The following is a 21,401-nucleotide window of genomic DNA, read 5'->3' on the forward strand; positions in this document are numbered from 1 at the left end:
CACAGAGAGCCTATTTTGGAGGAGGGGGGGCTCTGAAGCCGCTGCAGCCCAAATTATGCTTTTAGCGGAGAGGACAGCGGGTGGCACACAGGCTTCACCGCTAATTAGCCACCAACGTTGCAAAAATGCCCGCTCTTGGAATAAAGCAAATTAAGGGTCTACAACCTTAAACACTCAAAAGAGCCATTTGGACCCGTTTCCCCACAGAAAAGAAAACACCGGGAGCCACAAAACCGTGCCTGACTATTTCTTGAGCGGCCACAAAACTAGCCTATGTAGTTGAATTAAACGTTATGTTTTCTTCTGAAATTTTTCTTTTCTTGGATGTATCCATGGTTGGCCTACCGGGGGTTGAAAAGCTCAATAAATCACGTGCCGGCGGGTGTCGCACATTGGCTGTTGCAACGCATATTTTGAGTGACAGGGAGCCGCAGCAGAGGGGCGAAAGCGCCACATGCGGCTCCAGAGCCGCAGGTTGCTGTCCCCCGTTCTAGGGTGTCAAACTTGATTTCATTGAGGGCTGCATCAGGGTTGTGTTTGACCTCGGGGGGTGGAGGTGGGTGAGTGGGAGCAGCTCAACGTCACTCATGTCGGGGGCGCCTGTGGTGGCCCGAGCACTCTGCCAGCAAAAACGGGCTCCGTTTTTGGCTGTGATGGCCTCCTCCTGCAACCCTCTGCCAGCGAAAACAAGAGCCTAGGAGGGCTGCAAGTGGCCCTCCCGAGCTCCCTTTTACCTGGCAGAGGCCCCACAGGCCGGTTCTTCGCTGTTTCCAGGGCAGCTCTGCAGGCCAGATCTAAGCACTCTGTGGGCCGGATCCAGCCCCCTGGCCTTGAGTTTGACACCCCTGATTTAGACCCACTAGAGAGCAAACTGTAGCGTTTGAGTAATGCTCCCAAGGAAGGAATAACTTTCTCAGTCTGAATTTACAGTGCAGCATCACCTCAAAAAGGTGGAAGGAAAAGGGAGTGGAAATCTGTTACTCTTGAGAGCCTTCAGTCTGCATTAACGGGCGAAGCACAATTTCCGAGCACAAACACAGGCCCTAAGCATGTTGTGGCCCACCAGCAGCCAGCAGACTTGGCGGCAGACTCGGACAGTGAGGAGGTTGGGGAGGAACATGGGCCAGTCCTGGAGTCTGGGGAAGGCTCTGATGAGGGCTCTGCGTCGAAGGCAAATAGGGGGCCAGGGCCGTCTGACAGTTGTCAGCTGCCTTCAGAGTCGGACATCAGTGGGGCAGAAGAACAGCTGGAGCCTGTTCCCAGTGTGCGCATGCACAGAGCTGCCAGGAGAAGGGAACAACCAAAGAACAAGGGCCGACTCAGGAGTAAAGCCCAGGTGGACAGTGAATGGCCCCTCCCATAGGGAATAAAGAGGAGCGAGAGGGGAGTGGAGTTTGCAGGAGGCAATTAGTTCATTTCATTAGTGCGAAGATCTGTTCGTGACTCTCAAGAGACTCTTTGCCAAGTCTTTTCTTGCATTTGGAAGATATCGGCCTGGCAGCTCTCCAAAGCCTGATAAGGTCTGTGGTTGTAAATTCAACCTTGAAAGACTGTTTGCCAGGACTTTGCTCGATGTGAATGAGAGCAATTCACATTAGCTTAATAAAAAGGGGTTTTGCTGGGACAAGGAGTCTGCTTCGTGCTTTTGGGAAGCCTTGGTCAGAACAAAGCAAGGCATCCCACGGCTCACCCAGAAAGACAGAGCGAGCCTCTCCCACCCACCCACCACCCCAAACCTTGGGCAGTTTGGAAAGCACAGCTCAGGGGACCCCAGACTTCTCCTCTTACCTGCCCAGTAACTCTACCGCTGACCGGAAGTGATTGGCATCCCGGCTTGACTCCTCCCTGGCCCGAGCGAGACTCTCCACCTCACTCCGCAGCTGCAGGACTGTCTGCTCCGAAGACTGTCGCTCGTGGTTCTCCTCGGCCAGCTGCCTCTTCAGCGAAGACACCAGATCCTGAGCGGCCTCATATTTTCCCCGGAGTTCCTGGGCGCAACGATAAACCGAGTCACATGTTGGGACAGACTTCCAAGAGGAAAGTATTCACTGCCCCACCCATCCTGCCATGTGCTGAGGAAAGCAGAATCAAGCCAATGCAGAAAACTGCAGAGAAACCCGTCTATTCTACCCATGCTTTCTTTTTGAAACTTTCTGATCCTGTCAGGGTAATGAATATTTAAAGCTGACCAGCCGTTATAAGGCTGTAAATCAAGATGATGATGAGTCAGCAGTGTTAGTGCCACTTTAAGAAGATGTCTATATACGGGAGGCCATGAGAGGGTGTCTCTTTCTCTCTCTCTCCTCATGTATCACTCTCCTCATCTTGTTCTATCTGCATTGTAGCTCTCTATGTAGAGTTGAAGATTGATTGATTGCCTGGTATGTGCCTACCCCGTGTATGTATGTATATAGAAGTCTTGTATATAAACCACCGTTTGTAACGACAAAACCTCTGTGTCCTGTATTTTGCTCCTGGGTTGTCTCAAAATAGTAGTCACGCTGTAAACACTCTGACACATCCCCATGGCTGGGGGTCACCCCAAAACAGGTTAAGTCTTGAAGAAGTGGAAGAGTCAGAAATTTCAACAGGAACAGGGAAGATGTGTGTGAGATCCAGTAGGATGATCTTCCTGCCTCCCCACAAAACCAGCCTGCTCTTCTGCCACCCAGAGAACCTCTGCGGCAGGAGGAGGGGGCTTTCCCAAGAGGGCAGCAGGAGGCAGGGGGTCTCAAGCATCCAGCTGAGAAGGGAACAGGATGCGCTCCCGGCCCCACGTCCCATCCCGCATTAATTTGGCTTCCCATCTTAGAATAACAGAGTTGGAAGGGACCTTGGAGGTCTTCTAATCCAACCGCCTGCTTAGGCAGGAAACCCTACACCACTTCAGACAAATGGTTATCTAACATCTTCTTAAAAACTTCCAGCGTTGGAGCATCCACAATTTCTGGTGGCAAGTTGTTCCACTGATTAATTGTTCTCACTGTCAGGAAATTTCTCCTTAGTTCTAAGTTGCTTCTCTCCTTGATTCGTTTCCACACGTTGCTTCTTGTCCTGCCCTCAGGTGTTTTGGAGAATAGTTTGATTCCCTCTTCTTTGTGGCAGCCCCTGAGATATTGGAAGACAGCTATGTCTCCCCTAGTCCTTCTTTTCATTAAACTAGACATACCATGTTCCTGCAACCGTTCTTCACATGTTTTAGCCTCCAGTCCCCTAATCATCTTTGTTGCTCTTCTCTGCACTCTTTCTAGAGTCTCCACATCTTTTTTACATTGTGGTGACCAAAACTGAATGCAGTATTCCAAGTGTGGCATTTTGACGCGAATCTGGGCAGCTTACAGCACAAAAACATTAAAATCACCAGGGATAAACATTCCCAACACAATAAAGTAAAAGCTTCATTTAACATTTCCTTCCTGGGGTGCCAGGGGTGCCCCCGTCCCTTCCCCACCTGCAGCTGCAGCTGGCGTCTCTGTAGGGCGGACTGCACCATAGCCAGGGTGGAGACTGCAAAGACAGGAGAGTGGCTGCGTCGAGGCGAGGAGCTCCGCAAGGGAGAGGGCAAGCCCCGCAGGCCGGTGCCGTTGCTGGCCGAAACGTCAGCCTTTGGGTCGGATGGTGGGAGGTGACCGGTGCCTTCAGTGTCCAAGATCACTGCCTGAAGGATGGGCCAAGAAGAAACGAGCCATCGGAATGCAGGAAATACACTTGCCCACCAGCTGCAAAGACCAGATGTGTGCCCATCTCCAAGATTTCGTGGCCTGCCCCCGGAAGGCCGTACCTGGGCAATCTCTCGCAGCGCCTGGTGCAGCTTTTCAGTTTCCCTCCTCAGGGCTTCCACCTCCACAGACTGTTCCTGCGCACGGGAGGCTTCCTGCAACGGTAAGGACAGTTGGGAAGGCAGCTCTGCCCGAAGTTGGGAAGGCAGCTCCACCCGAAGTTGGGAAGGCAGCTCCACCCGAAGTTGGGAAGGCAGCTCCACCCGAAGTTGGGAAGGCAGCTCTGCTGAAATTGGGAAGGCAGCTCCGCCTGAAGTTGGGAAGGCAGCTCTGCTGAAATTGGGAAGGCAGCTCCGCCCGAAGTTGGGAAGGCAGCTCTGCCTGAAATTGGGAAGGCAGCTCTGCCTGAAATTGGGAAGGCAGCTCCGCCTGAAGTTGGGAAGACAGCTCTGCCAGTGTGTCTCTTCTCCCTCTCTCCCCCATCCCAGCATCCCAAACGGCCTTCTCTCAGCTGGGGCTGTTTCTCACAGCGTCCTTCCCCCTCACTCCCCATCCCCAAGGCCAACGTCCTGCCTCCACTTCTCACCAAAGTCTCCAGCTTGTGGTTCAAGCCTTCAATCGTCCGGCCCTTCTCCAGGTTCTGCCCTTTCAGGCGCTCCAGGTTTGAGAGAGTTTCACTGAGCCTGAAGCCAGAAGAAAGCCCCCCTCAAGTCAGCCCTCCACAGCTCCTAAGAGCGGAGCCAATTTTGGAGCATACCCTCCTCTCTCTCCCCCCCAGCCCACCTGGTGCTCAGCTCCACCTTCTCGGTGTCACACCGGACCTGCAGCTGGATCACGTCCCTGACCTTGTCCTCCAGCTGAGCTGTCAGCAGCACCTGCTTCTCCGCAGCTGCGTTGGCCGTGCTCTCCGACAGGTGAAGGCGGCCGCTCAGGTTCAGGCAGGTGGCGTTCACAGCGCGGCTCGTGTGGGACAGCTCGCTCTTCAACTCCGAGAGATCCCTACAGGAGGAAGCGGAACCTTTGCATGGCAGAGACAGAAGAAGGGCTCCTGTTAAAAGCACTCCCTGGAGGCAGGGAGGATGAACGTGAGGCTACGGCTCCCAGGGCCCCTCATCGCTCAAGGTGCTTGGCGATTCCGGCAAGCACAGGAAAAGCGGAGCAGAAGGGGAAGAGATCTCGCGCAGAAACGGGCACGCAAATGCGGTGCAGCCCAGGAAAGTGGCAAACATAATATAGTATGGCGAACCTATGGCACACATGCCACAGCTGGCATGCAGAGTGCTTTCTGCAGGCACTCGAGCCGTTGCTCAGCTCAGCTCAGCTCAGCTCAGCTCCACTGCGCATGCGCGCCTCCTGCCGGCCAGGTGATTTTTGGGATGCGCAGGGACCTGGGGCGCATGTGGGAGATGCGCGCGCATGCACGGGGGATTTCGTGTGCATGGGTGGGGAGCACAGGGGAGTGGCACGCGTGATCCGGAAGAGCGGAAACAGGCCCATTTCCAGCTTCCAGAGCCTGGGGGAAGCTGTTTTCGCCCTCCCGGAGGCTCAGAGAAAGCCTCCAGAGCCTGGGAAGGGCGAAAAAACGGGCCTACCGGAAGTACCGGAAACGGCCCAGGGGAGGCCGTTTTCACCCTCCCACAGGCTAAGGAAAGCCTCCGGAGCCTGGGGAGGGCGAAAACATATACACATACCGCCGTGGTAGAGGTTGCTAAAATTTTTGAATCCCACTCCTCGCCCACTTGCGCAGGGGTGCGCGTGTGCATTCGCAGGGGGGCGTGTGCACACGCACGGGGTGTGTGTCATGCGTTGCATTATTGGTGCCGGCCCGCACGCACGCTTTTGGCACACCAAGAGAAAAAGGTTAGCCATCACTGATATAGTACACGTCTTGAGATTGCTTGATTGGGAAAATGCCCCTTTAGCTCTTGGAGAGGATGCTCCGTTCCCGAGGGCTTCTCGCCTTGTCAATTCCAGTTTCAAAACTGACAGCTCTGCCTGCCCACGCCTTAGCCCCAACGCTAACCTTTCCGTCATGCTCTTCGTGTCACTGAAGTGCCTCCTGAGGCTGACCACTTGCCGCCAGAGGGTGAGCAGCCGGCTGTGCTCACTGCTGAAATAGTCGTTGAACGACTGAGGAGAGACAGAGAGAGAGAGAGAGAGAGAGAGAGAGAGAGAGAGAGAGAGAGAGAGAGAGAGAGAGAAAGGAGGATGACAGCTCCTACTGACTTCTGCGGGGACTCTGACTCTCGTCTCGGGACTCCAGGAACCTCCAATTTGGTCGAGCTGTTGCCCGGCCTATTCAATCTGGAAGGAATTCTCCCTGCCACCCCCACGCCCCCACCCCCCGTTCCTGTCCCTGCAGGTCTCCAGCCCCAAACCTCTTCCTCTCGCCTCCACTCTGCCTCCCGCTGCTGCAGCTCCTCTCGGGCTTTCGTCCAGTCCATGGTCAGCTTTCGGATGTCCTCGCTGAGGGCCTGATTGGCCACGTTGGCTTGCTCCAGCTGTTCCCTCAGCATGGCGTTGACCTGGGCCAAACTGGCACTCCTGACGGTTAGAGGGGAAAAGGGCATCATTGCCCAATGCTCAGCGGGACAAGGAAATGTTCACCCCACTTACAGGGGTGCTGGAGGCAAAGCGGACGGGCCAGGGAATCAGACTAATACCAGCAGTCCTTGACGTATGACAATGGAGCCTAAAACTTCTGTTGTTAAGGGAGACATTTGTTAAGTGAGTTTGGCCCCATTTTTCTTGCCACCGTTAAGTGAACTGCTACAGTTGATAAGTGAGTAACTCGGTTGTTCCGTGAACCCGGCTTCCCCATTGACTTTTGTTGTCAGGAAGTCGCAAAAGGAGATCACACATGACCACGGGGACACAGCAACGGCCATAAATACGAGTCAGTTGCCAAGTATCTGAATTTAGATCCTGTGATCGCGGGGATGCTGCAAAGGTCGTAGCTGTGAGAAACGGTCATTACCCACTTTTTCCAGAGCTGTTGTAACTTTGAACCGTCACTAAATGAACTGTTGTAAGTCAAGGACTGCCTGTACAGTAAAGCAATGGAGACGGGGCAATCGTAGCTTTTCTTCAGACTCACCTTTGTTGCTCCTCCTCTAAACGGATCAGGGCGTTTTCCAGGTCGTTGCTAGGATCCTCGTCGTGACATAGATGCATCTCAGACACGTCTAAGTGGCCCTGAAGGGTTAAAGGGCAAGAGATGAAACAAAATGAGGGACCAGGTCCCAGCATACCTGCCAGGGTTCAGCTGAGGTGTTGTGGTCCACCGGCAGCAGAGTCGGACAGTGAGGAGGTTGGGGAGGAACATGGGCCAGTCCTGGAGTCTGGGGAAGGCTCAGAGGGCTCTGCGTCGGAGGCAGAGAGGGAGCCAGGGCCATCTGGGAGTTATGTGCTGCCTCCGGAATCTGATATCAGCGAGGCAGAAGAACAGTGTGAGCCTGTTCCCAGTGCGAGCATGCGCAGAGCTGCCAGAAGGCAAGAACAGTTAAGAAAAAAAAGGGCGACTTAGGAGTAAGGCTTGGAGTTGATTGGCCTTTCCCATAAGACATAAAAAAGGAGCAAATGGACGTGAGCCTTTGCAGGAAGCAATTAGTTCATAGTCAGTTCAAGCTCTGAGAAGTCCGTTTGACTCCGTGCTCCGTTTGGCCTTGCAAAACTAATTGGCAATTAGGACTCAAGGGAGCTAAAGGTGGGTGCTTATCAACGTTACCCTGAAAGACTGTGTCAACTCGAGCAGACGTCTGTCGGAATCTTCAGAGACTGTGAATCATTATGGGCTGTGAATGACCATAATTCACAGCCGCCTCAATAAAAGAGTTTTTTGGGGGGACTAAAATAGTGATTTATGCTTTCCAGGAAGCCTAGGTCAGAACATGAGGTTCTTCTAAGCTGGGCCTCTTTCTTTTGGAACATCTGCTTAAGCCCAGCCACCTCCCCCTTCAGCGCAAACTCCATGACCAGATCGCTTATTCGGTTGGAAAAAATTCCCCTCACCCTGAGATCCCAGTTCTCTGGGAGGAAAGTGGCTTCTTGATGCCACAGATCCAAAGAGGATCAAGGTTTTCCTTCTGAGTATCCGAGACTTGGGATCTTTTGGGGTAAGCTTTAAATCTCGGTCAGGTTCAACCTCAAAATATGAAAACCAATTTTGTTTCCATCCTTGAGCCCTCTATTCACAATGCCACTTCTGAAGGACTTGGGTCTGTCAAGAGAACTTGGTGCCGTTGGGCTACGACATTAACCAGCCCCAAGGCAGAGAAAGTGGGCCGATGAAGGTAGCGACAGCGGAGGACTTAAAACACTGTGAAAAAATAATCTTGAGAGAGAGAGATGGGGGACGGCAATTCTACAATTCACACACAACCCTGAAGTCCACATGCAGTTCTACGCACTGGACAGCTGGCACCAGCTGCAAAAGCATCGCAACTCAAGAAGCCATCTGGCCCAGTGGTCTCGCCCTGGCCTGCTACACTGAAGAAAAAACACCCCTCACCACCAGTTGCTGATGCTCCAGCTCTGTGGATTTCTCCAGCAGCTGCTGCTCTTGTTCTCCACACTTCTTCTTGTACTGCAAAACCTAGAAGGGAAGGAAGGAAAAGAAAATTGTGCCGAGCTGTTCTGACCCAGCTCCCCAAACACGACAAACCCTTTGTAATCAATCAACGATTCCTTTATTAGGAGCGCCAGCAGCCCCGGCAAAAAGTCTCTTTCTCACCGCAGGCTAACAAGTTTGTCCGGCAGGGAGATGAATAGTTGTCTGCCACATCTATTCATCTCCAGCCCCTGCCTTTTATCCCCAGAGTGAGGGTGGGGCTTCACTAGTAGCAGTGGCTCTTCCGTCCCAAGGATCAGCCCATAGATTTCCACTGCTCCCTTCTCCTGTTCTGACTAGGCTTCCTGAGTCGGTAAAACACACGAGCAGTCTAGTCCCAAAAGCCTGTTTTATTTTAACAGCTGTGAATTCTGTTCATTCACAGATGAGTCCCAAATAGTTGGAAAGAGTCCTTCGGGATGAGGCTGATAATCACCCACCTTTATCTCCCTTGACATGCTGCCAAAGACCTAATTGGCAAAGCCAAATGGGGTCCAGAATCAAACAGAGCTTCAGACTTTAGACTGAACAGAATTAATAACGTTGCTTCCTGCAAAGGCCCACGTACCTTTGCTCCTCTTTTAAATTTTAAAAGAGGAGGGGCCCCGGCAGCCGACAGGTCACAACACGAGCAGACACAACTGCAGCCATTGGCCCAGCGAGCAGGTGGAGGAGACCTTGCATCTTGGCTACTGCTGGCTTCCAAGACAGGGCAGATCTTCTTGAAGGAAAAGCTAGCTCGGTCTTGCAATGCCAGCGTTAACTTCACCCCTGCAGAAGGGCATAGTGGCCGACCCACCTGCCAATCAGCTTTTTTCTTATTTTCCACCCCAAAAACTAAGGTGGGTCCCCTTTTTTTCCTCCACCTAAAGAAGCCTGGGGAATTATGGTGGGAGAGCCGGAATTCCTGCAGAAATATGGCCTAAGTATTACTTACTTACCGTATTTTTCGGAGAATAAGACGTACCTTCCCCCCCCCCAAAAAAAGCGTGAAAATCTGGGTGTGTCTTATACTCCGAATGTAGCCCCGCCCAGCTTCCCAAACGGAGGTTTCAGAAAAAAGCATCAAAACCAATCCCCCAAACAGAGCTTCAGAAAAAAAAAACCCAAACAGAGCTTTGGAAAAGAAGCCCCCAAACAGAGCTTCAGAGGCTTTTTTTTTCTGAAGCTCTGTTTCGGAGGCTTTCAGAGGCAGAAAAGAAAGTTTGGAGTTTCAGAAGTTTCAGAGGCAGAAAAAAAAAAGCAAGGCACAGAGCTCACAACCAAGGAACCTGTTGCTAAAATTCACCTCTGGGAACAGCTGATTAGGGGTATTCCGGGAGGCTGACCCACCTGCCAATCAGCTTTCTTATTTTCCTCCCCAAAAACTAAGGTGCGACTTATACTCTGAAAAATACGGTAGACCTAAACGAAGACTTAAGCCCATAAGCCGAGAGGGAAAATCCTCAAAGCTTTACTCTGTGATCTAACTCAGGTGAACTGGAACCTGAAATAGGACTGAGAGAGGGCAGAGGCAGGGAAGTGCCTTGCAATCAAAAGACACACACACACACACACAGACCAATGAGCCTGAAGCACCTGGAGGCACACAGGGGGCTTTTCCAGCGGCTGCCCAACCCACCTTGGCTTGCAGCTTCTGCACCAGCTGCGCCTGCCGCTGCTGTCCCTCCTGGTAGGCCTGCAGTTTGCGCTTGTAGGACGCCTGGTCCTCGTCCAACCGCCGGCGCAGCTCGATGTTCTGCTTGGCCAGGCTCCTGTTCTCCAGGCTCTCTTGCTCTCCCGTCTCCAGTCGCAGCGCATCCTCCAGCTGAGTCAAAGACAACCAGCTACTACATACCTGAGATTGCCTTAACACTGCGCCCATCGGGTTTCCCACACACACAAGAGTGGCCGCTCTGGGAGGTGAGTTGGACTGGAGGAACCAGCTCGAGTGAGGAGTGGAGCTCACTGCCCAACCCTTCTCCCAAGAGAGGAGGGGGGCACTCAGCTGCCTCCCTTTTGGCCGAATCGCCATATTCCTCCTATTCTCTGCTCACCTGGTTAGCCCCATGTGTTGGGTACAGCCCACCCCTAAGTCACAATTCAGCTCAGAAAAGAAGCAGAGCGTCGGGTCGAAATGCTGCTTCTACGAGCCGCCCCACACCCTTCTTCGAGCCACCTGGCAGAGGGACCCAAAGAGAGGCCAGAAGGGAAGTGTGCGGAGGGCTACTGAGGCAACCAGCAGATTAGGTGAAGGAAGGACAAGACAATCTTACAGAGCAGAAGTCCCAGCTATGTTCCCCTAGCCCAGGGGTCAGCAACCTGCAGCTCTGGAGCCACATGTGGCTCTTTCACCCCTCTGCTGCGGCTCCGTCAAGCAAAATATGCCTCACAACCACCAATGTGTGACACCCACCAGCACGCAATTTATTGAGCTTTTCAACTCCCGGTAGGCCAACCATGGATAAATCCAAGAAAAGTAAAGTTTCAGAAGAAAACAGAACATTTAATTCAACTACATATGCTAATTTGTATAGTCAGGCACAGGAAGAGTTTTGTGGCTCAGAGTGTTTTATCTGTGGGAAATGGGTCCAAATGGCTCTTTTGAGTGTTTAAGGTTGCAGACCACTGCCCTAGCCCAGCCAAACAAACACAGGATTTACATTCAGAGGTTTGGCGACTGACTCGCATTTATGACGGATGCAGTGTCCCCTCTGGGGTCACGTGATCCCCTTTTGTGACCTCCTGAGACGCAATGGGGGAAGCCACATTCACTTAACCGTGTTGCCCACTTACCAACTGCGGCTGTTCGTTGAAACATGGTGGCAGGAAAGGTTGTAAAATTCACTTAACAAAGAGTCTCCTAATAGTTTCCTAGTATGATTTGATTGCTTATTTGTACCCTATGACTATCATTAAGGGTTGTACCTTATGATTCTTGACGAATGTTATCTTGTCTTTTTATGTATACTGAGAGCATGTGCACCAAAGACAAATTCCTTGTGTGTCCAATCGCACCTGGCCAATAAAGAATTCTGTTCTGTTCTATTCTTTTCTCTCTTCTCTTCTAATTCTATTCTATTCTGCTCTATTCTTCTTTCTCTTCTCTTCTCTTCTAATTCTCTTCTATTCTTCTTTCTCTTCTCTTCTTCTTTCTCTTCTCTTCTAATTCTCTATTCTTCTTTCTCTTCTCTTCTCATTTCTCTTCTACTTCTTCTCTCCTATTCTAATTCTATTATTCTTTCTCTTCTATTTCTCTAATTCTCTTCTCTTCTATTATTCTTCCTCTTCTCTTCTCTTTTATTTTATTTCTATTCTACTTTCTCTTCTCCTCTCCCTCTTCTCTCTATTCTATTCTAATTCTCTTCTATTATTCTTTCTCTTCTCTTCTAATTCTCTTCTATTCTATTATTCTTTCTCATCTCTATTCTACTTTCCCTTCTTTCTTTTATCCTTTCTCTTCTATTTTCTTCTAATTCTATTCTATTATTATTTCTCTTCTCTTCTCATTTCTCTTCTACTTTCCCTTCTCTCTCCTCTTCTCTATTCTCTTTTAATTCTAATCTATTATTCTTTCTCTTCTCTCCTCTCTTCTTTCTCTTCTATTTTCTTCTAATTCTCTTCTATTATTATCTTCTCTTCTCCTTTCTCTTCTATTTTCTTCTATTTTCGTCTAATTCTATTCTATTCTATTATTCTTTCTCATCTCTTCTCATTCCTATTCTACTTTCCCTTCTCTTCTTTCTCCTTTCTCTTCTATTTTCTTCTAATTCTACTCTATTATTCTTTCTCTTCTAATTTCTCCTCTCCTCTTCTCTATTCCATTCTAATTCTATTCTATTATTCTTTCTCTTCTCTTCTATTTTCTTCTAATTCTACTCTATTATTCTTTCTCTTCTCATTTCTCTTCTCTCTCTTCTCTCCTCTCTATTCCATTCTAATTCTATTCTATTATTCTTTCTCTTCTCATTTCTCTTCTCTTCTTCTCTATTCTATTCTAATTCTATTCTATTATTCTTTCTCTTCTCTTTTTTCTCTTCTTCGATTTTCTTCTAATTCTATTCTATTATTCTTTCTCTTCTCTTCTTTCCTCTTCTCTATTTTCTTCTATTTCTATTCTATTATTCTCTTCTCATTTCTCTTCTCTCTATTCTAATTCTATTCTATTATTCTTTCTCTTCTCTTCTCTTCTCTTCTAATTCTATTCTATTATTTTCTTCTCATTTCTTTTCTCTCTATTCCATTCTAATTCTATTCTATTATTTTCTTCTCATTTCTTTTCTCTTCTCTTCTCCTCTTCTCTCTATTCCATTCTAATTCTATTCTATTATTCTTTCTCTCTTCTCTTCTATTTTCTTCTAATTCTATTGTATTCATCTTTCTCTTCTCTTCACATTTTTATTCTACTTTCTCTTCTCTCTTCTTCTCTCTATTCTATTCTAATTCTATTATTCTTTCTCTTCTCTTCTAATTCTAATTCTATTCTATTATTCTTTCTCTTCTCTTCTTATTGTCTTCTCCCTTAACAACAGGAACTTCGGGCTCCGTTGCGGTCGTAGGTCGAGGACCCCCCTGCACCCGGCTCCTTTTGGGGCGAGGGTCCCTCTGGCAGCGTCGGCCTCCTTCTCCCCCTCCCAAGACCCATCTCCCCTCCCCTCCCCCTCCCCAGGACCCCCGCCTCCCCCTCCCCCCCTACCCTCTCGCTGAGAGCGTTGTACTTGATGGCCAGTTCATCGCGCTCGGCTCGGCTCTGGGCCAGCAGGTCCTCCACGCGGGACAGTTCCTGCTGCAGGAGCCGGTTCTCCTCCTGCACGGACAGAAGGGACGACGACGACATCTCTCGCTCGCCTCCGGGAAAGAAGAGGCTGAGGCGGCGGAGAGGGGGGGGGTCACTCCCACTCAGTCGGGCGCTCGACTACAACTCCCAGCACCCCTTGCGCGCGCGCTGGGGGGGGATGTGAGTGTGAGGGGGGGGGGTTTGAAGGCGCTGGAGGGTCGCCGCTTTCTTCCTTCGCGTCACAGAGGCCGAGGCCCTTTTTTTCCCCGTCGAGCGCCCGCGTTGCGAACCCCGGGCGCGGGGAGACGCGGCTTCTGCCCTCAGACGCCGGCGAGGATAAATAAAGGCGCGAGGCCCGCTCGCCTCACAACGCCGGTTGCTATGGCGCCCGGTTGAAAAGCGTTGCGCATGCGCATTGCTCACTCTTGGTCCTCTTGCCTGCCTACGGAGGCCGCCCGAGGCCATTCCGGCTCAACCCGCGAAACGTTTCTTCCCTCTCAAGTGGTCAAATCAAGGAACTGCGAGACCGAATTGGCGAAAAAAGTTTTTTTAATTCGGACACGGAGTGCAGGAGAGACGGTCAAAGCTGGACTCAAGTGACCCGACAGGAGTCCAGCGAGGAGAAAAGGGATGGAGTCCCTTCCCAAAGGCAGCCGCCGGGAAGGCGGACGCTTTTCCCAACACTTTTGGGTTCTTCTTGAGCCCTAAACCAACATTGTTGGTTATCTTATGGCTCGGCCGAGGAGTTGGCACAACTGTGCACAGCCCCCACCAAAGTACAGTGGTCCCCCTTGGGAAGGAAGGGAGACAGAAGAGCAGGCGGAGAAAATCTCCGCTTCACAAGCAGCAGGCTGGCACTTAAACCACTGCAGCCCCCTACACACACACAAAACACACACTCACACAAACACACAAGTCCCAGGTGCTGGCGGAAGAGAGAGAGAGAGAGCGCGAGGTGATCGGCAGGGAAGCCCTCCTCTGCCTCGCCGCAAGGTCCGAAGCCAAAGTCGAAACCCATCCAGGCAGAGGATCCGTCGGAAGAGGCAACGGGGTACGCGGCCCATCTCCCGGTCTCTGGGTTACAAAAGGGGGGGGGGTCCCACTTTTTGGCCTTCGGGCCTCTGCTTCAGAACTGGACCCAGTCGGAGTTCTGCTGAGGTTGAGAGCCGGACCTACGAGGAGACAAAACACAGGCCGTGAGCAGCAGACTTCCACCGCTACCATCACCCCGACACCTGATGGAACCAGAAGCCACATCTGGGGGGTTCATTTTTTTTGGGGGGGGGCAGCGGGGCTTGGAAGTTCCTGCGCTCAACAAGGGGCACTTAACAACCTCCAGGAATTTTAGCCAGCGTCCGTGCCGGAGTGACACCCCTGCCGACGCTCTTAAGGACTCCCGCAAGAATTTCCGAGGGAGGAAAAGTCACCTGAAATGATGACTTGGCATCCGTGGCGCCCCTCTTGCCAGAATCTTTGAAAGCTTATGCGCTAATACCAGCGGCCCCAAAAACCTTTCTGGCTTGGTGGATTGATGACAGGGGACGATTCTGTGCGCATGTTTTCAAGGCTTTTTTCAACCTGTTTTCGGGCTTCCTTCAGCCCGTTTTCGAGGCTTTTTTTGGCCTGTTTTCAAGGCTTTTTTTGGCTCGTTTTCAGGGCTTCCTTCAGCCCATTTTCGAGGCTTTTTTTGGCCTGTTTTCGAAGCTGTTTTCAACCCATTTTTTTTTTGGAAAAAACGGGCTAAAAAAGGCCTGAAAACAAGGCGTGCGGAGGCCAAAAAAAACGACCGGCAGGTGGACGGGGCTTCAGCAATATTCGGTCTATAAGACGCACAGACATTTTCACCTCCTTTTGGGAGACAAAAAAGTGCGTCTTATAGTCCGAAAATTATGGTAAATAGTGGGACTGGCAAATTCTTTGGTAAGATCTAAACTATATTACAAGAATTTAAAAGGGACAAAAATGCTAACTTTTTCATGGTGGAGGACTTCAAGACAATTCCCCACTGTATGGACGCAACAGTTCGACTACCTGTCCTTTTTTGGAAGCGGGATAATGTGCTGGCGGGGCAGGACTTAAGCCTCCCAAAACGTGAACCAAAGGGGCATCTCCTCACCCGGAAGCTTTAGTGAAATCTCCCCAGATGTCTGCAGAAGCTTCTCTTGAAGAACTTGGCGGCTGTGAGGGCTGAGACCCGGCAACATCTGCTTGGCAAACTAAGCGTGGGGAGAAGAAGAGGTTAGCTTTGTGTTTCCCGTTTCCAGATGTTCCTCGCAGAAAGGGCTTTTGTCTGAACTGGCAAAGAGAAGCCCTGTTTACTTAGCATGCATCCATTTCCTGAAAAAAGACCTTTGCATAACAGATGCAGCTGCTAATTTAGTGGTCACCAACTGCTGGTCCGCGAGAAAATTTTGGTGGTCCACAGAAAAATTATTTGCATTTTTTATATTGCACTAAATCAGGGGTCCTCAAACTACGGCCCCTGGACAGTTACGTGCAATGAACGTTTTGTGTTGCTGCAGAGTGTCTCCCCCTTTGGGGTCTTCTTGTGTGGGTCGGAGGGGGGCAGAAATTCCGTATTGGGGTCTGCTTTGAATGAAGGCTGGAGGGAAGTGCCGCTGGTGGCGAAGAGCCAGAGGGCTTCATTCCAGTGGGACTGCATCATGGCCTGGAACTGGTTGACCATCTCAGCCCAGTGAGCCTCCAGGGGCCGGTACCTGGCCTTGCACTCCCGCAGGCCTTCCCTCTGCTTGGAAAGCCTATGCTCCTAGTCCTCAGTGAGGTGCTTCTGCTGAGCCTCCTTCTCAGTCAGATCCAATTTGAACTGAGCTGTTTTGCCAACTCTTTCTCATGGTGGCTGTTTAGCTCCAACAACTGCTTCCTGTTGGGGCCCTAAGGAGCCTGGGTGGGCAGTGGCTGGGAGGGGAGAAGCAAGTAGAGGCCAGCGAGGCGCCCCTTGACGTGAATGACATAAAGTTGGCCACGCCCACCCAGTCACATGACCACCTAGCCACGCCCACCCAGCCGGTCATTAGGCAGATCGTATTAGTAGTCTGCGGGATTTAAAATTATGAATTTAATGGTCCCTGAGGTCCGAAAGGTTGGTGACCCTTGCACTAAGGGACAGCTAGATGATGGGCAAAAATGAGGTCTGTGGTCCTCAGAGTGGGTGTAAAAGACCCCAGCTGACCCCACCTACCACCAGACAACTAAAGAAGTCTCAAAGCAGGAGCTCCCTTTTCCAGTTTGGTATCAAAGTGAATCCCGCCCCCCCCCAGGGGTGAAATCCAGTAGGTTCTGGAGAACCGGTAGCGGAAATTTTGAGCAGTTCAGAGAACCGGCAAATACCACCTCTGGTTGGCCCCCGAGTGGGGTGGGAATGGAGATTTTGCAATATCCTTCCCCCTGCAGTGAGGTGGGAATGGAGATTTTGCAGTATCCTTCCCCTGCCACGCCCACCAAGCGAAGACACGCCCACTAAGCCACCCCACGCCCACAGAACCGGTAGTAAAAAAAAATTGGATTTCACCACTCCCCCCCTCCCACCCCGAGGACCTACACAGACCTGTTTGGACGGCATCTGCTGAGGTTCTCGGAAGAGGCAAGGGAAGCTCTTCTTCAGGTGTGGGGAGGAAGGGGGTCTTTCCCCCTGGAGGTGGGGGAAGAAGGGGGAGTCCCGTGAAGTCCGCACTTCGTGGCCTACTTCCCGAGGAGCCATCCTTTTTTTTCATGTTCTGGAAGGGGGGGGGGGGGGGGAAGAGACCAAAAAGCTTTCAGGCCCATTCGGAAGCCTCCCAGTTGAGGACGAAAGTTAGCCCGAGGAGGAGGGTTTTCCCGAACGTCGGGCTTCAGGATTCTGCTCCCCTGCACATGACTCAAACATGGCAGAAATCGCCCACCGAGCTGACGGGGACACTGCACCACCTTATAAGTGTGCTTGAGTGCATCTTGTCTTTCTTCCACAACCCTTGGACAAATGCCTCGCCTCACCCCCCCCAAGGCCTTTCTCACCGCAATGTTGAGCTTGATGGTCTGCCCTTCTTTGAACCCCAGGTCAAGTTTGGGGCCCTGGGTTGGGTTTTGGGCTTCCTTGGCTAACTCGGTCTGTTGCTTGACCCACCTGCAGAGAGAGAGAGAAAAAAAGAGAGAGAGAAAGAAGACAAAGCGGTGGAGAGCAAGAAAAGATGCGGGCAGAACAAGGAAGAATTTCCCCCTTGGAGAAGCCAGTTACTTAAAACAGAAGTTTCTATTCCTGGAAAAAAAAATCCACGTAGCAAAGGTGGCCTCCCATATCTGTATTTCCCTCTAGAGCTGGAAACAAGGGGTGAGAAACAAGCAGTGATGGAATCTGTGCCCCCGCCCGACCCCGTTGCTTTGGATCTTATATTCCCCCATTTGGCCCAAATACGGCTCTTGAGATCTTTCTGGAACACCTGGAGGCAAGGAGAACTGGAGAGTTTTCTATGGTTTTCCCCATCCCTCTAGAATAGGACTGTCAAACTCACATTGTCACATGTCACGGACTTCCCCCCCCCTTTGCTAAATCAGGCATGGGCGTGGCCAGCACATGACACATCTGGCCCGTGTTCGACAGCCCTGCTGTGTAACAAGCCTTACCCTGCCAGATTCAGAGGGCGCTCTCCAGGGGTGAAATTCAGCAGGTTCTGGAGAACTGGTAGTGGAAATTTTGAGTAGTTCGGAGAACTGGCAAATACCACCTCCGGTTGGTCCCAGAGTGGGGAGGGAATGGAAATTTTGCAATATCTTTCCCCCAGGAGTGGGGAGGGAATGGGGATTTTGCAGTATCCTTCCCCTGGACTGGGGTGGGAATGGAGATTTTGCAGTATCCTTCACCCAGGAGTGGAGTGGGAATGGGGATTTTGCAGTATCCTTCCCCTGCCACACCCACAAAGCCACGCCCACAGAAGCAGTAGTAAAATAATTTGAATTTCACCACTGGTGCTCTCCCAATGCCTAGGAAGGCTGCTAAAATGGAGACATTCTGCCAAGGTTACAGATTAGCCAGGGAGGGGGCATGTGCTGTCTTGGAGTTGGTTATAATATCAGAAGACCCCACCTCCGCTCTATTGTATCTGCCCCCAACTACCTTAGCTATTTCCTCTTTATTTTTAATACATCCCTTGTCTTAACTGTGTTGATTCTTTTATATTGTTTCATCAAATTTCAAATCTCCCAGAGTTGCGTGACAGCCGAGACGGGCAGCGAATAAACGTAAATAACACGATATAAATATAAAGGTTGTCCGTTTTGTTCCCAGATGCCAGATTTTTTGCCAGGTTTTGAGTGGCGGGCACACGTCAAGAAGGATCAGCTGTCTGATTGGTCATGGGGAGACCGCTCTGCTGATTTCCCTTCCTGGGGAAAAGAGCCTCCGGCAAGAGTCCTGGCACCAAGGAAAGGCTGCTCACTTGAAATGATCTTGCAGCGCCACATTGAAGTCAAAAGCATCCCCTCGGTCAACAAAGCCAATTCCGATGAATGCACGGCGCCCTGTAAGGAAAACTAAGCTCAGGAAGGTGGCGGAAAGTCGCTTGGCTGTAGGTTAGCTCACCGGGAAGCCTGGAACCAAGACCTCAGGAAGGCTGAGTCATACCAAAGCATCGCACATGTAGCTCCAGATTGCAGCAGAGCTGGCCAAAAGGGGCCTCTCCACGCAGGCTGTTGACCCGGTGAGAAGCCACAGGCCCACTAGGGAAGGGTGCCAAAAAGGTTCAACCTCCATTCTCTCTATCTGCTAGGATGGGCCGCAGCCCCACACAGGTGCCCGTGGAGCTGGTTAACAGAGAGTTACCATAGGTAGCAAAGAAGATTCGGCGTTATCAAAGGAGGAGAGGCATTGCGAGAGGAGAGCCAAGCGGAAGCTTAAGAGAATTCAAGAATATTCGCAGAAGAGCCCCAGGTTGGGAAGCAGCCTGATAAATAGAGAAGGGGGAAGGCGGATGGCCCCAAGGAAGGGCTGCCCACAGCCTTGCACACCATTTTAAAGGAAGGAAACAAAGAGTGAAGAGCATTTCACGAGGTTCGCTTAGAATCATTTCTGCCTAGCACCGGGGGAGGGGGGGGGGAAAGTCTCCTCCATCAGCACCAAGGACAGGGCTCGGACACCACAGACAAGAGGAGGCTTTCCAGGTAAAATCACAATTAGCTTTGCCTCCCCCCCCCCAACTCCCAAAAAAAAGACCGGATTTCCCACCCACCCACCCAAGGAGGGCAGGATCCAAAGCATCTCACCCTTCGTACCATTCCCATCTTCGACCCGGATGACGAAATATCGGCTTGAATCCGTCACGCTTTCCACGGCGATGCTAGGAAATTGGTCCACGGAAGCCTGGGCGAAAAGCTCTCCTGGGGGAAGAGAAGGGAAGGAGTGCCAGGTGGGCAGCCGATCCGCTTGCTGCCTCTGGCTGCTGCTGCTGCTGTTGTTGTTGTTATTAGTTCGATTTATATGCCGCCTTTCTCCGGAAACTCAGGGCGGCTTACAATGCATTTTAAAAAAAACCATTATAAAAACATCTAAAAATTAAAATATTAAAACCCATTCACACCATTTATGGCCGGATCTCACAAGATCGCAAGAGCGAGATCAACGGCCCCAGGACTGCCGGAAAAGCCAGGTGTTCACCGCTTTTCGGAAGGCCAATAGGGTGGGGGTGGTCCGGACCTCAGGAGGTAACTGGTTCCAGAGAGCCGGGGCAGCCACAGAGAAGGCCCTCCCCCGCGGGCCCGCCAGCCGGCATTGTTTAGCTGACGGGACCCGGAGGAGACCGACTCTGTGGGATCTTACCGGTCGTTGGGAGTTACGCGGTAGAAGGCGGTCTCGAAGATAACCTGGCTCTGAGCCCTGTAGGGCTTTAAAGGTAATAACCAACACCTTGAATTGTGACCGGAGACCAATAGGGAGCCAGTGCAGCTCGCGGAGAATTGGTGTAATGTGGGTGTACTTAGGTGCATCCACGACAGCTCTCGCGGCTGCGTTCTGGACCAACTATTGTCTCCGAATACCCACCCAACGGCCTCCCCCCGCCGCGGAGAGACCCTCAGCCACCCTGGAGGGCGGCCCCTTACCCGAATTCTTATCCTCCAGCTTAATGAAGGCCACGTTGCCCTGGGCTGTGATGCGCATTCGGCCGCTCCAGGACGGCTGGTCCAGCTGCCACTCCGCGGCACTAGGAGGAAAAGCGAAGGTAGCCCGGCCTTCCAGCCCTGCTTCTCACCCTGGGGAGTCTCCCCACCACCGGCTAAGGCAGAAGTCTTCAAACTTGGCCGCTGGAAGGCTTATGGACTTCAACTCCCAGAATTCTCCAGCCAGCATAGCTGGCTGGAGAATTCTGGGAGTTGAAGTCCACAAGCCTTCAAGCGGCGACGTTTGGCTTAAAGGCGGGGGGGGTAATGGGAAATGCGTGCAGATCTCTCTGCGCATGCCCAGAACCCAGCAGCAACAGCAGGGGAGCCGGTCCACTCAGCCAAGGGATGATGGGACTGGGAACCCCGCACCGCCCCCACAAGGGCGAAGCGACACTCGACCGCCGGGTGGGGAAAGACTCACCGATAGCCGCGGTTGGAGGCCCGCGGGGGCACCCGGTAGACGTGAACCTCCGGTTTGACGCACAAGACGGACTCGTAGTCTTCGCCTTCCGACATCTTCGCCCCTCCCACCAACACCCACACCAAAATCGCTGGGCTCTTCCGGGCATGCGCAGAAGCCTTTGCTCCGCGCTAAGGCAACAACCTGTCGTCACTTCCTAGCCGCGGGGAAGTGAGTGGGTGGGGAGGAAACGAGAAGCCCCGCCCACGCCGTCGAACGCGCCCTTATGTCTTTAATAGAGCGGCTCTGGCGCCCTCTGGCGGGTCGGCGGAGGAACCGCTCGGGTTGTAACAACGCTGGGGTGGGAGTGAGGAGGAAAAGACTCCGATCCGTCTCTTTTTTTAAACAGTAAGAGTTGGAAGGGCCCCTTGGAGGTCATCTAGTCCAACCCCCTGCTCACGCAGACGACCTGTTTACTAGGGGATTCGAACCGCCGAACTGCCCGGCGCCCCCCACCCCCTCGAATAAGAAGCAGGAAAGGACAACGTTGGGAAAAAAAAAAAGTGAACGCGTTTATTTCACTAAACACAGCGTGTAAATCTTTCGTCCGCATGGCAAGCTCTGCTTGGAAGAGGAGTTCCCCGGAGCGCCTCCGTGGAGGGGAAGGGGCTTTACCGTCGATCCCTCCCCTCCCCCCAAAAAATAAAACTATTCCCCCCTCCTCCCCCCGAAGGGCGCTGCTTCCCGGCCCGCGGGTCCACAGCAACGACC

General features: G+C 51.8%; 2 protein-coding genes across 4 annotated transcripts in view; both read right to left on the reverse strand.

Moving 5' to 3' along the window:
* Positions 1 to 13,178, reverse strand: part of CROCC (ciliary rootlet coiled-coil, rootletin) — a 27,445-nt gene extending 14,267 nt beyond the window's left edge. For both annotated transcript variants that reach the window (XM_070955960.1, XM_070955958.1), the window contains exons 1-11: positions 13,004 to 13,178; positions 9,950 to 10,135; positions 8,230 to 8,313; positions 6,817 to 6,914; positions 6,098 to 6,263; positions 5,743 to 5,849; positions 4,503 to 4,718; positions 4,306 to 4,402; positions 3,782 to 3,874; positions 3,452 to 3,658; positions 1,789 to 1,988 (exon numbers count right to left, since the gene is read on the reverse strand). In XM_070955960.1, coding sequence (XP_070812061.1) covers positions 1,789 to 1,988; positions 3,452 to 3,658; positions 3,782 to 3,874; positions 4,306 to 4,402; positions 4,503 to 4,718; positions 5,743 to 5,849; positions 6,098 to 6,263; positions 6,817 to 6,914; positions 8,230 to 8,313; positions 9,950 to 10,135; positions 13,004 to 13,144 — 1,595 coding nt within the window. In that variant the 5' untranslated portion in view covers positions 13,145 to 13,178. The remainder of the gene's footprint in view (positions 1 to 1,788; positions 1,989 to 3,451; positions 3,659 to 3,781; positions 3,875 to 4,305; positions 4,403 to 4,502; positions 4,719 to 5,742; positions 5,850 to 6,097; positions 6,264 to 6,816; positions 6,915 to 8,229; positions 8,314 to 9,949; positions 10,136 to 13,003) is intronic.
* Positions 13,179 to 13,615: 437 nt separating this feature from the next.
* On the reverse strand, positions 13,616 to 20,910 carry NECAP2 (NECAP endocytosis associated 2). 2 transcript variants are annotated; one of them, XM_070956106.1, is made up of 8 exons: positions 20,652 to 20,910; positions 20,171 to 20,271; positions 19,337 to 19,450; positions 18,514 to 18,595; positions 17,096 to 17,204; positions 16,650 to 16,818; positions 15,201 to 15,300; positions 13,616 to 14,256 (listed from the first exon to the last, which is right to left on the reverse strand). In XM_070956106.1, the coding sequence occupies exons 1-8, from the start codon at positions 20,744 to 20,746 to the stop codon at positions 14,211 to 14,213; spliced, it is 816 nt and encodes a 271-aa protein (XP_070812207.1). In that variant the 5' UTR covers positions 20,747 to 20,910; the 3' UTR covers positions 13,616 to 14,210. The 2 variants fall into 2 exon arrangements, with proteins under 2 accessions (XP_070812207.1, XP_070812208.1); XM_070956107.1 differs by having other exon boundaries at positions 19,346 to 19,450; positions 20,652 to 20,908.
* Positions 20,911 to 21,401: the final 491 nt, after the last annotated feature.

The sequence above is a fragment of the Pituophis catenifer genome, unplaced genomic scaffold, assembly GCF_029215685.1.
Source record: "Pituophis catenifer annectens isolate HBS135680 unplaced genomic scaffold, rPitCat1.0.hap2 SCAF_18, whole genome shotgun sequence".
In the NCBI taxonomy this organism is placed as follows: domain Eukaryota; kingdom Metazoa; phylum Chordata; class Lepidosauria; order Squamata; family Colubridae; genus Pituophis; species Pituophis catenifer.